This window comes from Rattus norvegicus, chromosome 10, assembly GCF_036323735.1.
Source record: "Rattus norvegicus strain BN/NHsdMcwi chromosome 10, GRCr8, whole genome shotgun sequence".
Lineage (NCBI taxonomy): Eukaryota > Metazoa > Chordata > Mammalia > Rodentia > Muridae > Rattus > Rattus norvegicus.
The window spans coordinates 95,582,398-95,594,615 of NC_086028.1; the positions used below are offsets into that span (position 1 = coordinate 95,582,398).

Consider the following 12,218-nt stretch of genomic DNA (forward strand, 5'->3'; position numbering starts at 1 on the left):
AAGTCCTAGACTGCCAAAACCAGAGCTCATGGGACCTTCTGGTAGGAGACCCAGATGCTAGTAGACATGCAACTGGTAAACACTGTACCCAGGAGGTCTCAGATGAGACTAAGCAGTTTGCTGGGACAAGATGGAATAAGCAATTAACCTGGAGAGTACTATGCGACTTCTGGAAAATGTGTCTTGCACAGATTGTGTCCTGGACGTTTGTGTAAGGCTAAATCTAAAGTAGCAGACTGATTAGTTGGGTGGAGAAATTTTTGAGACAAAGCAGCATTCGGAAGACAGCATAACGGTTTGCTGCTTTTAGCCACTTTTACAATGAGAGACAGGAACAAGCAGAATAAACATCTTTGTAAAAGTCTGCATCATGGGTACATTTAAAGTTACCATAGACAAAGTAGGTACAGAAATAGTAACTACAAATGTTAGAGTCATTAGTGCCATTGAAGGAAAAATAGTGGGAAAATAAGAAAGCCGTCTTGAGGGCCAGACTTCTCCCATAAAATACTCCAAGGTATAAAAGTGCAAGCTCACTTTCAAAGCAAGTGAAGGGGCAGGAAGAGCAACACCCTGCTGGTGAAGAACCTCGCATAGAACTTTCTGGTTTCAGCTACCCCGACGATCAGATGCTGCTACAGTTTCGTTTTAAGGGCGTCTAGCTTGTTCTCAAGCTGATAGCGATCATTTACTTGGTGCACGGTTTGCAACACTGGACACACCAAACCAGCTTGTTGAGAACGACTGATTAGATATCTTAGCAAACTATTAATTATGTATTCCTAATGCAGAAGTAACCGAGCAGTCGGGGCTTGTGCAAGGTTCCTGAGGAAAGCTCGGGAGTCCAGGCTTTGCGTAGTAGGGTCAGAGTCCTGGGAAGACCATGCAGGAAGCTTTGAAGTGTGGAGCACACATGGTGGTAAAGACTTTAGGATGTTGGAGATGAAAAACGTCTACTAAGGAAGGCTGCAGAGGTTGAGTAGAACAGGTCCAAGAAGGACGTCAAGTGTGCCTCAGACGGTAGGCTCATAGGTCTGCAGGCAGTCACCTTCTGCCAATATGCACTCTGGATGTCTGACATGGAGCTGGAAGAACTAATTAACTCTGTGTCTTGGCCTTGCTTTTGTGAGAGCTCTGCTTGCTATCTTTTCACTACTACCCTTTAAGTAGGAATATATTCTCTGTGCCATTATTTGTTGGAATGTGTAACTTTCTTTATTATTTTACTAAGACTCACAATTCAGAATTTGCCTAGACTTGTGTGAAAAAAAACACTTTTAATGATTTTGGAAACTTGTGAAGTCAGTCTGAGATGGACACGGCAAACCAGCTTGTTGAGAACCACTGGATTAGATGTCTTAGCAAACTATTAATTACGTATCATGAACATTCTATGATTTTTTTAAAAAGCTGGTTTAGATTTTTATGGTTTGGGGAGTATTATTTCTAAACATGCACTTACGTCTCTCCAATTTGAAGAAAGCCTCGGACAAAGGTCGTACATCCTCAACAGGCAACTTATAGACCATCAGAGAAGAGTACCTGTGAAGAGGAGAGAAGGTTGAATACTGGGTTTCAAGGTTGCAACCTTGATGAGTGTATTTCTGAATATAAATAATAATCCTGTCAGCTATTTGCATAAATGTACATCTTATGACTTGGAGATGACTGTAGTCCAAGTGCTCTTCTGGCCAACAATAAGTCCCTGTCTATGAGGAGGAAGAGGGGACACAAGAGAGGAACCCAGTAGCATGGTGCCTTAAGAAGGGAGGGAACAAGACTGTTCATCCATCTTAGGAAAACGAGAATGTACGAACAGAAACTGTGAGTTATGTGTTATTACCTAATCTACCCAAGCCCCAAGCACCAGGACTAATACAACTGCTGAGAGTGGCCATTCATGGAACTCTGAGGGCTGTCTAGAACCAGCACTGAGCTCTGTCAGGGCACCTCCTTTAATATGGATGGTTCGCCCTCACGGCAAGGGCCACTGAGATAATACAAACATAAAAATACAGTAGTCTCGGACACACTTCAGTGTCCCACAAATGCTAATTTCCTCACCAGAGCCAGCCTCCAGTGAGGAAATGTATGGTCCTTTTTATTTCCTGTGGCAGCCCTTGGGACAGGTTTCTCTCATAGTAATGACGATACCCACAGTTGCTGAAGTTAAAAACAATGAGAGGATAGATCTCTCATCTCTCATTATTCTAAAAAAAACAAACAAAGAAACAAACAAACAAACCCCCACCAAAATAAAGATTAAAAGAATACACTCACATTACCTTTCCTGCCGAGCAGCCTGGGGGAAGAGCCTCAGGATCTCCGTGTTGAGCGACTCCACCAGAGCCGGGGTCTTCAACTTCATCTCCAGCAGGTAATCTTTGCCGAATTTGCTCTTTAGATGTTGGATAGAACCAATACACCTGGAGACAGACAGGAGGAGGCTGAAGTCAAGCAAGGCAAGACGGTTATCATGGCCAGGGCAAGTCAGCAATGCGGGTGCTACAGGCAGGGCCAGGTAGAGAGTGGCACTGATTTCCCAGCTTCTCACAGTGGACAGTGTCCTTCTATCACACAAAGTAACCTGGGGTCAAGGGCAGGCTGGATAGGTACTCACCTCAGCCTCCCAGACACCATGATGGCCACTCGGTCACACACAGCCTCAGCCTCTGCCATGTAGTGGGTGGTCAGGAGGGCGCCCCTCTCTGTGTTTGTAAAAGTGGCCCGGATCGCCTGCCTAAAGTTAGGTTGAGGAGAACAGTTAACTAAAGAGAATCCCCCTCCCACAAACCTTCCCCCTCCCTTCTCCTCACTCTCCTCTGAGCAGTTAGGAGCCCTCCTGGCTGTCCCCTACCCTGGCACTTTAAGACTCCTGGGCTAGGTGCTTTCTCTCTTACTGAGGCCAAACATGGCAGCCCAGCTAGAAGGACAGGCAGCAGCTTTTGGGATAGCCCTGCTTCAGTTGTTCGGGACCCACATGAAGACTAAACTGCACATCTGCTACATATGTGTAGGGAAGCATAGGTCCAGCCTGTCTATGAGAACAAAAGTCTTACAATGGGTGATAGATGGCAGGTGTATGTCTTTTGTTTAGTATTCTAAGTGTTGGTCAGAATACAAAATTGTATGCTTCTTCTACTGTCGATGCATTTCCTGGTAATGAATGGCTGTTCTTATGTTTTGAAGTAAACTACGATGAATGACAGTTTTTACAAGATCCGTAAATCCCACAAGTATGGCTCCTGAAATCTCACCACATTTGCTGCTGCCCCTCGGGGTCCATCCCAGTTGACGGCTCATCCAGCAGCACCACAGAAGGGTTCCCCAGGATGCTCAGCACAAAACAAAGCTGCAAGGAGATGGGGCAACCTGTCGGTCATCCGCTTGTGGGATGCAGAACGGGATACAGAGTCCTGGACGTACCTTTCTCTTCACTCCCTCTGACAGGGTCTTGACAAGAGCTTTCAACTGGTCCTGCAGTTTGAGGGCATTCACCAACCTGAGAAACACAATGAGTTTATCTTTATTAGTCATGAACAGGGGGGGGGGATGTAGCAAGCGCATCTGTACAATATTACAGTAGCGAGAGCTTTTAAAGCCATCAGAGAGGTCACCATTTTGACAACCCTTAGGTTCCTGCTATTGTTTAGCAAGGACTCACGCACTTATTCCCAGGTTTGGATGTCAGGAAACAGTGTCCAGGGAAAAGGCCTGAGAGCAGTTGTTCTCAACCTGTGGGTTGCGGCCTCTGTGGAGGTCGCCTATCACATACTCTCCCTCCGTACCATATATTTACATTGCTGTTCATAACGGCAGCAATATTACTGTATGAAGTAGCGACAAAACAATTTAATGTTTGGGAGGTGAGCACAACATGAGGAACTTGTATTAAAGGTCGCAGCCTTAGGAAGGATGAGAACCACCACTCTAGAGCCACCGGGTTATGTGTGGGATTATACAGTCTTTACTGCTCTCTGGTTTTCTGTCTGGCCATATGATCTCTCCCACTCACACACCACCCTGCACTGGTATCATTGCTCTTTGGCCTTCACTGGAGGTTAGACCAAGGGTTGAGATCTTAAACTTTCATCTTCAAAATTGAATTAAATAGCGGGGCAGTGGTTGTAGCACAAGCCTTCAATACAGCACTGGTCAATTGAGACAGGAAGGTCTCTGTGAGTCAGAGGCCAGCCTGTTTTGCAGTGTGAATTTCAGGACAGCCACAGCTACACAAAGAAACCCCGTCTCAAAAACAAACAAACAAACAAACAAACAAACAAAAATAGGTAAAATAAATAAATGGCTTTTCTTCAAATCTATCTGGACTACCAAATTTCATTTCAATAACACAAAACTTGCTAATACTGATATTTTATAGCTTTTTTTGTTTTTTGGCAAGGACCTTCCCCTAATTAATAAAGATTTCAGGGGAGCAATTACTGGGTGAGGTAGGTAAGCGCTTGGAGGAGGGAAGAGAGGAGGAGAAAAGGGACTTGGGGACTTTTTGGATGGAGAGAGAGCTTGGGGTAGAGGACGTAACGAACTAGATCCATCGGAATCTGCCACATGAGGATTTAATTTAGTATGGCTTACTATTACGGAGGTTAGTTGTAGATAGTTGTCTTCAAGCAACAAGATAAGGGAAGGCCTGTGGTTGGCCAGTGAAAAAGTAAGGTAGGAACAGAGTAAGGCAGGAGAGAGGAGAAAGAGAAAAGAACCAAGAAGGAGGCAGAGAAGGATGACCCAGATCAGTGTGGCCTTAAACGGCCACCGGTAGTTATGAATATTTCATAAGGGATGGATTTTTATAGGACAATTTGTCTTATCTAGGTGGGCAGTTTATATCATTATCAATTGATTGTGAGTTTATTATGCAGACATTTTGTGGAGCTGTAATTTACTGATCTGAAGTCCAATTGCTAAATTACAAGCTTAATGAGTTTTGGTTTTCACAGGTTACTGGAAGTGGTGACTATAACCATTAGGGGGCAGATGCTGGGACTGTGAGCAGAGTCTGTGGTAAGAGAGCTGCAAGGTAGGCGGACTCTGTATGGAACTGGAGCAGAGGCGGCCTGCCTTGGGAACTAGATGATAGAGTTGCAAGAGGGCGGGTGCAGCTTAGCAGGTGAGATGCTTTGCTGACTGAGATGAAACATCATGTCATCAACCAGTGCTGGAACTAGCGTAGGTTGGTAGACATTCATTTATTAATATTTACCACAACAGTTAGTAGTCGCACCCAGCGCCCAGCGACTGAGCTACCTGGTGATTCTAAACTAAGTTTGTGTGGTGTTTTCCTTCAAGCTGCCACTCGACTGAGTTCCAGAGAAAGGTACGGTGGCAATGCACCCCCAGCCAGCCACAGAAGTTGGATGCTTGGGGCTGGTGGGGCAGTGACCGGCCATGGGAACATAGCTAGTTGGGTGGAGACATTTTGGAAGCTCTCGCCAGAGAGTCTGCCCGGTCTGGCTGGGAATGCGAGCAGAGTCCACAGCAAGAGAGCCGCGATTGGTGGTCTCTGCATGGGGCTAGCCATGGAGGCAGTGAGACCCCTGGGGCCAGAGAGTAGCCAGCATTAGCATGGGATGGTGCTACCTTTTTTATTATTTAATGCTATACTGTTTGGTCAGTACACCCTTATTTCCAGTAGTCTTCTCCATGTTTCCCCACCATGATGGACTGGTCTTCCTGGCAAATAACCCCAATAAATATTTTCTTCTAAAAATAAATAAAGAAACAAAGAAAACAGAGGAAGAAGGAAAGGCGGAAGGAAGGGACAAAGAAAGAAGGAAAGAAAGAAAGAAAAAAAAAGAAAGAAAGAGAGAGAGAAAGATCAGCAAACCTTTCTCTCTGGGCTTAAAGTAAGAGAAAACGACAGCGAGCTAGGTTTTAGATGACCAAGTGTGCCACAAGCAAGGGATCAGTTCTTAGAAGCTCTCTTCTTCAACTCTGTGTGAGCACATTAGTAAGATACCACCCTCCTAGGCAGGAAAGGAGTGCAGCTTCTCCACATACCGTGTGATGGTGACTATAGCCTCCTTCTTCCTCAGCCCCTTCACAGCGGCATACACCTCCAGATGTTCCTTCACGGTCAGGTTGGGCCACAGCACATTCTCCTGAGGGCAGTACCCCAAGAACCCGAGGGCAGCACTGCCACTACTCCCTTTCAAAAACACCTGTACACACAAAAGAAAGAAATCTCAGATTCTAGTCAAATCCGCGTGTGCATGCACATGTAAGAGATACTTGATGACGGTCTCTTCACGCACACGGAGAGTAAGAGCATTAGTAAAATACAATTGTTGGAACAAGACCACGCCATAATGACAATACCAGTTGGCATGCCAAGCCAAATAGGGGAAAATCCCCATGGTGTCGGCTACCTATGAAGAGATACAGCTTGCCAATGGCTGTTGACAGAAGCAAAATCAGTTTCCTCCAGGGATGACCTACTGCATGGGTTGTGTAACCCTACATGGTCTATGAACAATGCTAAACAGACTCAGTAGCTTACATGTATACTATACTATGTACACTTCATATGTGTGTATGTATGATGTATGTATACATGCATGTATATACATGTATGAGTGATGAGAAAAGAAGAGACTATGAGTTTGGGAGGTGGAGGGGAACATGGGAGAAGTTGGAGAGGGAGAGGTAGGGGCAGGAATGATGTGCATGCAGTGCTACCACGAAAAGCATTAAGTGCTTAAAGAGCTAAATAATCATTTAGCTCTGGAGGAATGGTTGAATCTCTCAGTAATTTAGAAAGTGCAAACGTTCCACATTATTATGTCATGCCATTGCAGTTTAAACGTTAGGACTAAATCCACCATTACAGTGCAACTGAAGGGGGCTTCGCTGGTGTCTTATCGCATGAGTTCTCTTGTTGATCCAGACGCTCAGAACAAAGGACACTTGTTAAGTGTTCTGTTTCCCAGTAGGGCAGTGGTTTTCAGAGAAGGGGCATTCCTCCCCCTCAGGGTACATCTCACACTATCTGGAGGAAACATTGTTTGCTTGCCAAAATTGTGGCCATATCTGTGGTGGAAAGGGTGCTACTGGCATCTTGTGGGTAAAAGCCACAGGTGCAGTTAAATGGCAAGCACTGGAGACGCCTCTATCCATGGGGGCACACATAACCTGAAGAGAGAAGACCAAGAGCTGATTCCAGAGGCAGAGAGACAGAGAAAGGCAGTTGGCACAGCCCTGATTTAGGCTAAGCCTCTGGAGCCATGGTAGAATTTGGATGGCCTATGGTCAGTGTTTTTAATCTGGAGGCTTTTGTCTCCATTTTTAAAGGACTGTTCCAGTAGCTGCATCAGGTAAGAATGGAAACAAAAGGCAATTTATGGCGTCTCTTTAGCAATCAGTAGCATCTACAGCAATCCCTCATCACCTTTCCCTCCAATCCTAACCTCAGATCATACACCAACAGCATTGTCCTCTGAACTCGTAATTCTTTGGTTTCTGGCCATCATTTTATCTACAAGGTGTCTACAAGAGTGCGATTTATATACATTTTATGATCTTTATCCCAGACTCTGGACAGTTGTTTGTCATCTCAGGAAATTCTGGGTCTCCTGCACAGCAGAAGTGTGATACACTGAAAACTTCAACACATCTCCAGTAGCTGGCCCCTGAAGCGGCCGCCATCGTTCCTGTCCCTGAAGACATTGTCCCACCATTAGACAAGGGTGTGTCTTAGTTATTACGAGAAATTTTGTCTGGCTGTCGTCTTTGCAAAGACACCCATGGTTTCTCACCTCACACGAGGCATGTAGTATTTAATTACAGCAGAAAATAGTTATTAACCATGGAGCTTCATGACCAACTACATTAGCAAGACTGGTTTGGATTTTAACAGTAGTCTTTAAGGTAATGCTGGATGAGACAACTCAGTCTACCAAGTTCTTAGGAGACATATCAATGGGCTAATCCCTTTATGCATGAATGTGTGTGTGTGTGTGTGTGTGTGTGTGTGTGTTTGTTTGTGTGTGTGTGTGTGTATCATGGTGTGAGTGTGTACCATGTATATAATATTCCATTAATATCTCTACTTTTTACTCACTCAAGGGCACTATTGTGATAATATCAACCCTTCTCAAAAATTATCCTTTGTATTAAGTAGAAAGGAATTTAATGTCATCTTCAGTTCCTAGCAATAGAATTAATTCAGGACTAACAATGTACGTTTAGATTGTCATGAGGAATCACTGTAAAGTGTTGGATCTATTGAACATTACGGAACGTGTCTTACGTGTATTACTGACCTGACCTGCGGTTGGTACTGTGTCTCCCGTTATCATACTAATGGTTGTACTTTTGCCAGCTCCATTGTGTCCTAAGAGCCCTAGGACTTCACCTGAAAGAAACAATCATACTCAAGAAGACACAAATAACTTAAAAAAAATAAAACTAAATGCAATTTGCAGACACTCCCTGTGGAGAGTACTCAAAATATACTTTGTACATTGTTTCGAAATCAATCTCTCTCTTTCTCTCTTCTCTTTCCTCCCTCCCTCCCTTCCCTTGCCCCTTCTCTCAAACACACACACACACACACACACACACACACACACACACACACACACACACAGAGAGAGAGAGAGAGATGATGTTATTACTAGCTTCACCTTATTGAGGAGAAATCTGCGTCTTAAAGAATGCAGATAACTTGCCTAAGGTAAGTTTATTAAGAGACTGAGCTGGAATTTCGAAGACCACGTGTTTCATTTAAACAGAAACTTCCCTACCAAACACTATCATTTTAACTCGAGATAGGTTCTTTTTGTGTAGTCTGGGATGCACTGGAACTCATCGATGGAGCCCAGGCTGGCCTTGAACTTGTTACAACATTTGCTTAGTCTGCCAAGTTCTGGCATTGCAGGCATGAACTGTGACATGTAGCCATCATGAACTATTTGTTAAGAATGAAAGATGCCCTGCTGCAACCCAATCAAGTCCCATTTATGATCAGAATTTTACTTTCACCCTCTGCCAAGACTTAGGATGTCACCCAATGGTAGAATATTTGTCTAGCATGCATAAGGCCCTGTGTTTTATCCCCAACATCACAAAGTAAATAAATATTTGAAATATTTACTGCTTAAAATAAAATCCATGCTATCCTTTTTACCTCTTTCAGCAGGATTTAAGACACAGCCCGTAACTCTCTCTTCCTTTGCAAAGAAAAACTGTTCTATTAAAACCAAGGCTTGTCAGCTGGAAGGCACAGCCTGAACTCCATGGTGAGCCAGCTGCCTCAGCGCTCACCACCAGATCCCTGTCCCAGACATGCCTGCCTCTTAGAAAGATCCAGCCTTCAGAGCCCACAGCAACTCTGCTGAATGGTGGTTGCCAACCTTTTTTGACACAGAAGGAGATGTTCCTTGTGGCAATCTTTTTCTTCGTTTTGGAAAAGCACCTTTTCGTTTTGACTGTATATTCCTTCCGCAGACAGCTCGCGATGATGACTGGTTTCTGTGAAGACAGATGAAAACCAGTGTGGCATTTGTCTTACTCACACTGAGAGACTGCTGATGCCCCTTCCCCCGGGGTGTTCCCTTGTACAGAACCACCAGTCCACCCACTCCTGCTACAAACGGCTGTTTTCAAGTAAATCATCCCAAGTCCCTCCATGGACATGTGATTGACAGTGTTGCGTGTGGTTTGTGCTTGCCTGTCTGCAGAGAGCTGGGATGAGGACATTCACATATATCAATAATCTGTTAACACACACACACACACACACACACACACACACGCTCATATATACAGACAGACACACACACAAGCACATGCACACAGCATATGCACAGCACAGAGGAACTCTCTTCTGAATTGTTTGCAGCTAGTTTAACTCGGATTATAAAACTCATAAATGCTGGGGCTGGAAAGATGGCTCAGTGGTTAAGGGCACCTGCTGCTCTTGCAGAGGAGCTGGCCTTGGTTTTCTGCACCCACGTGAAGTGGCTCAGAACTGCCTGTCACTCCAGTTCTAGGGGAATTTGATGTGCCCATCTTGTTTCTAGTATTTGTGGGCATCTATATAAAACAATGCAATACAGACATTCAGGCATAGGCACACACATGCACACATAAAAATGCAAGACAGATCTTTAAAAGAGACTCATTAAAATGTTGTTTTTTCATGCTTAACTATACTTATGAAAAATATGGCTGTGAAAATAAATCAACACGTTGATTGGCTGACTGGTTGATTGATTGACTGTGTGTGTGTGTGTGTATGTGTGTGTGTGTGTGTGTGTGTCCTTTTGCTTTCATAGCTCGTGGGCACTGCCTACCTACTGACATCAAGTAACGCACTATAAAGGCAAAAGAACCCCCCACAGCAGGCTTTTAAGAGAATCAAGCTCGGGAAGTTTCTCCATTTTCTGGCAGAATCGTTTATCTTCATGCGCGCTACCTCGTCCATCTGTGGGGTTGTCATGGCGCCCGACGTTCTCACTCTTTCCATCTGAACATCTTCATCCTCTTCTCCAGGATCTTCTGGGTTTGGAAAAGCACGGCAGCTTCTCGGAGAAATCCTAAAGTCACAGCGGCATGGTCAACTTATCGGTTATTGAAATATGTGGACCAGAAATGGAGCACAACTCCATTCTTCTACTCTCTTGTGTGCCTATCTAATACCCTCATTGCTCTCGTCAACCAGTCAAATGGTGCTGCTGTTCCCTTTTGCTTCTTACGTGGATATAGCTCTCCTAATGAGGCGATGACGTTTTCCCTCTTCAACTAGCAAAGCAGCCCACACCCTCTGTCGGTGGAAGTCAAGGCAGCTTTCTTTGAGGAAAGAAGTCTGCACATTCATTTGGGGTATATTTTATAATCACAAAAGTTTCATAAGAATGAGGAACCAAAGCACATAATTTAGGAACATATCTCAGCCGCTCCAGGGTGTCTGATCAGAATCCCAATGTGTACTCAGTCACTTGGCATGTTACCTCTTAGGAATCTGTCAGCCAGTCCTTCCCACTGCTGTAAAACAAGACCTTTCATCAACCGTAACTGAGTCAGCCGATTGTTTCTTCTCTCCCATGGGTCACCTTAATTACTATGATTGCTTGGTGTCCCTAAAGCATGGTGTCATCTTGCCATTCTTCTTTTCATCACACTTAGATTTGAATTTGGTTTTTACCTTTTAGGGGGAAGCAAGGTGTGTGAGGTGGTTTGAACAAGAATGGCCACCGTAGTCTCTGGTGTTTGAAGGTTTGGTCACCAGATAGTGGAACTGCTTTGGAAGGATTAAGAGGTAGGTGTAGCCATGTTGGAATAGGTATGTCACAAGGGATGGGCTCTGAGATTTCTGAAGCCCATGCCAGGCCCAGTCTCCACTTCTATCTCTCTGCCTGTTGACGGTGCGTCAGGATGTAAATCTCTGAGCTACAGCTCTAGTGCCATGCCTGTCTGTTTCCCATTATGATAACCATGGACTAACCCTCTAAAACATTAAGAAAACCCCAGTTAAGTGCTTTCTTTTTTTTTTGTAAGAGCTGCCTCAGTAGTAACATCTCTTCAAAGCAATAGAAAAATTAGCCAAGACAGTGTGTAAAACATGCTCATGTACTGGTTTCTCATTAAGTCATATTCAATAGATTCCTCACACATCCCTATTGATCATCCTCCAATATCCAGCTTCACTTTTAGTTTCTGCTCTTCTCCAATATAAGCCTTTAAGTTTGCCCTCGCTGTCTTCACAAGTCTGTGGGAAAGAGCATCTCAGTCTTTGTCTTATTGCTCACATGTATTTCCTTCTTGGACTGTCAACGTGTTTCCAACTGCTTGTCTGTAGTTATCTATCCTTTCAAAGACACTAGCTCTTGTATATAACTTAGATGTGTGAGGAGAATTTCCTTCTCTCCTAATTTGGCATCTCCTGTACGTTATAGTTGCTTTTCCCACTAGACGGTAAGACCATGAATTATTAAATTTGCCTACAACACAAGCCCTTAAAAACAACCCTGACCTCCCCTTCCCAATTAATTCAGGCATATTAAAATGTCTAAAGAATAAAGGTTAAATGAAACATAAATTCCATTTGAATGCTGTCAACCTGAACACAGGGTCCACTCTCAGCGTCTTCTTCCTGATGTATCTTTCCAGACATCGCAGGATGAAAAAGAAAAGGAGAAAATGAAGGTAAGGCTAGGGACAAAGAAAGAAAAACAAAATTAGCTTCATCATAAAACAAT

At 44.1% G+C, this 12,218-nt stretch overlaps 1 protein-coding gene across 5 annotated transcripts in view; it reads right to left on the reverse strand.

The window, feature by feature from the left end:
- Positions 1-12,218, reverse strand: part of Abca9 (ATP binding cassette subfamily A member 9) — a 61,628-nt gene that overhangs the window by 5,319 nt on the left and 44,091 nt on the right. For 4 of the 5 annotated variants that reach the window (XM_039087440.2, XM_039087441.2, XM_039087442.2 and 1 more), the window contains 10 exons: positions 12,080-12,171; positions 10,436-10,556; positions 9,372-9,489; positions 8,280-8,371; positions 6,019-6,179; positions 3,427-3,502; positions 3,258-3,352; positions 2,621-2,740; positions 2,286-2,426; positions 1,463-1,542 (listed from right to left, as the gene is read on the reverse strand). In XM_039087440.2, the coding sequence (XP_038943368.1) occupies positions 1,463-1,542; positions 2,286-2,426; positions 2,621-2,740; positions 3,258-3,352; positions 3,427-3,502; positions 6,019-6,179; positions 8,280-8,371; positions 9,372-9,489; positions 10,436-10,556; positions 12,080-12,171 (1,096 nt within the window). Of the gene's footprint in view, positions 1-1,462; positions 1,543-2,280; positions 2,427-2,620; positions 2,741-3,257; positions 3,353-3,426; positions 3,503-6,018; positions 6,180-8,279; positions 8,372-9,371; positions 9,490-10,435; positions 10,557-12,079; positions 12,172-12,218 lie in introns of all 5 variants that reach the window. The other variant, XR_005490514.2, reaches the window with a different exon arrangement.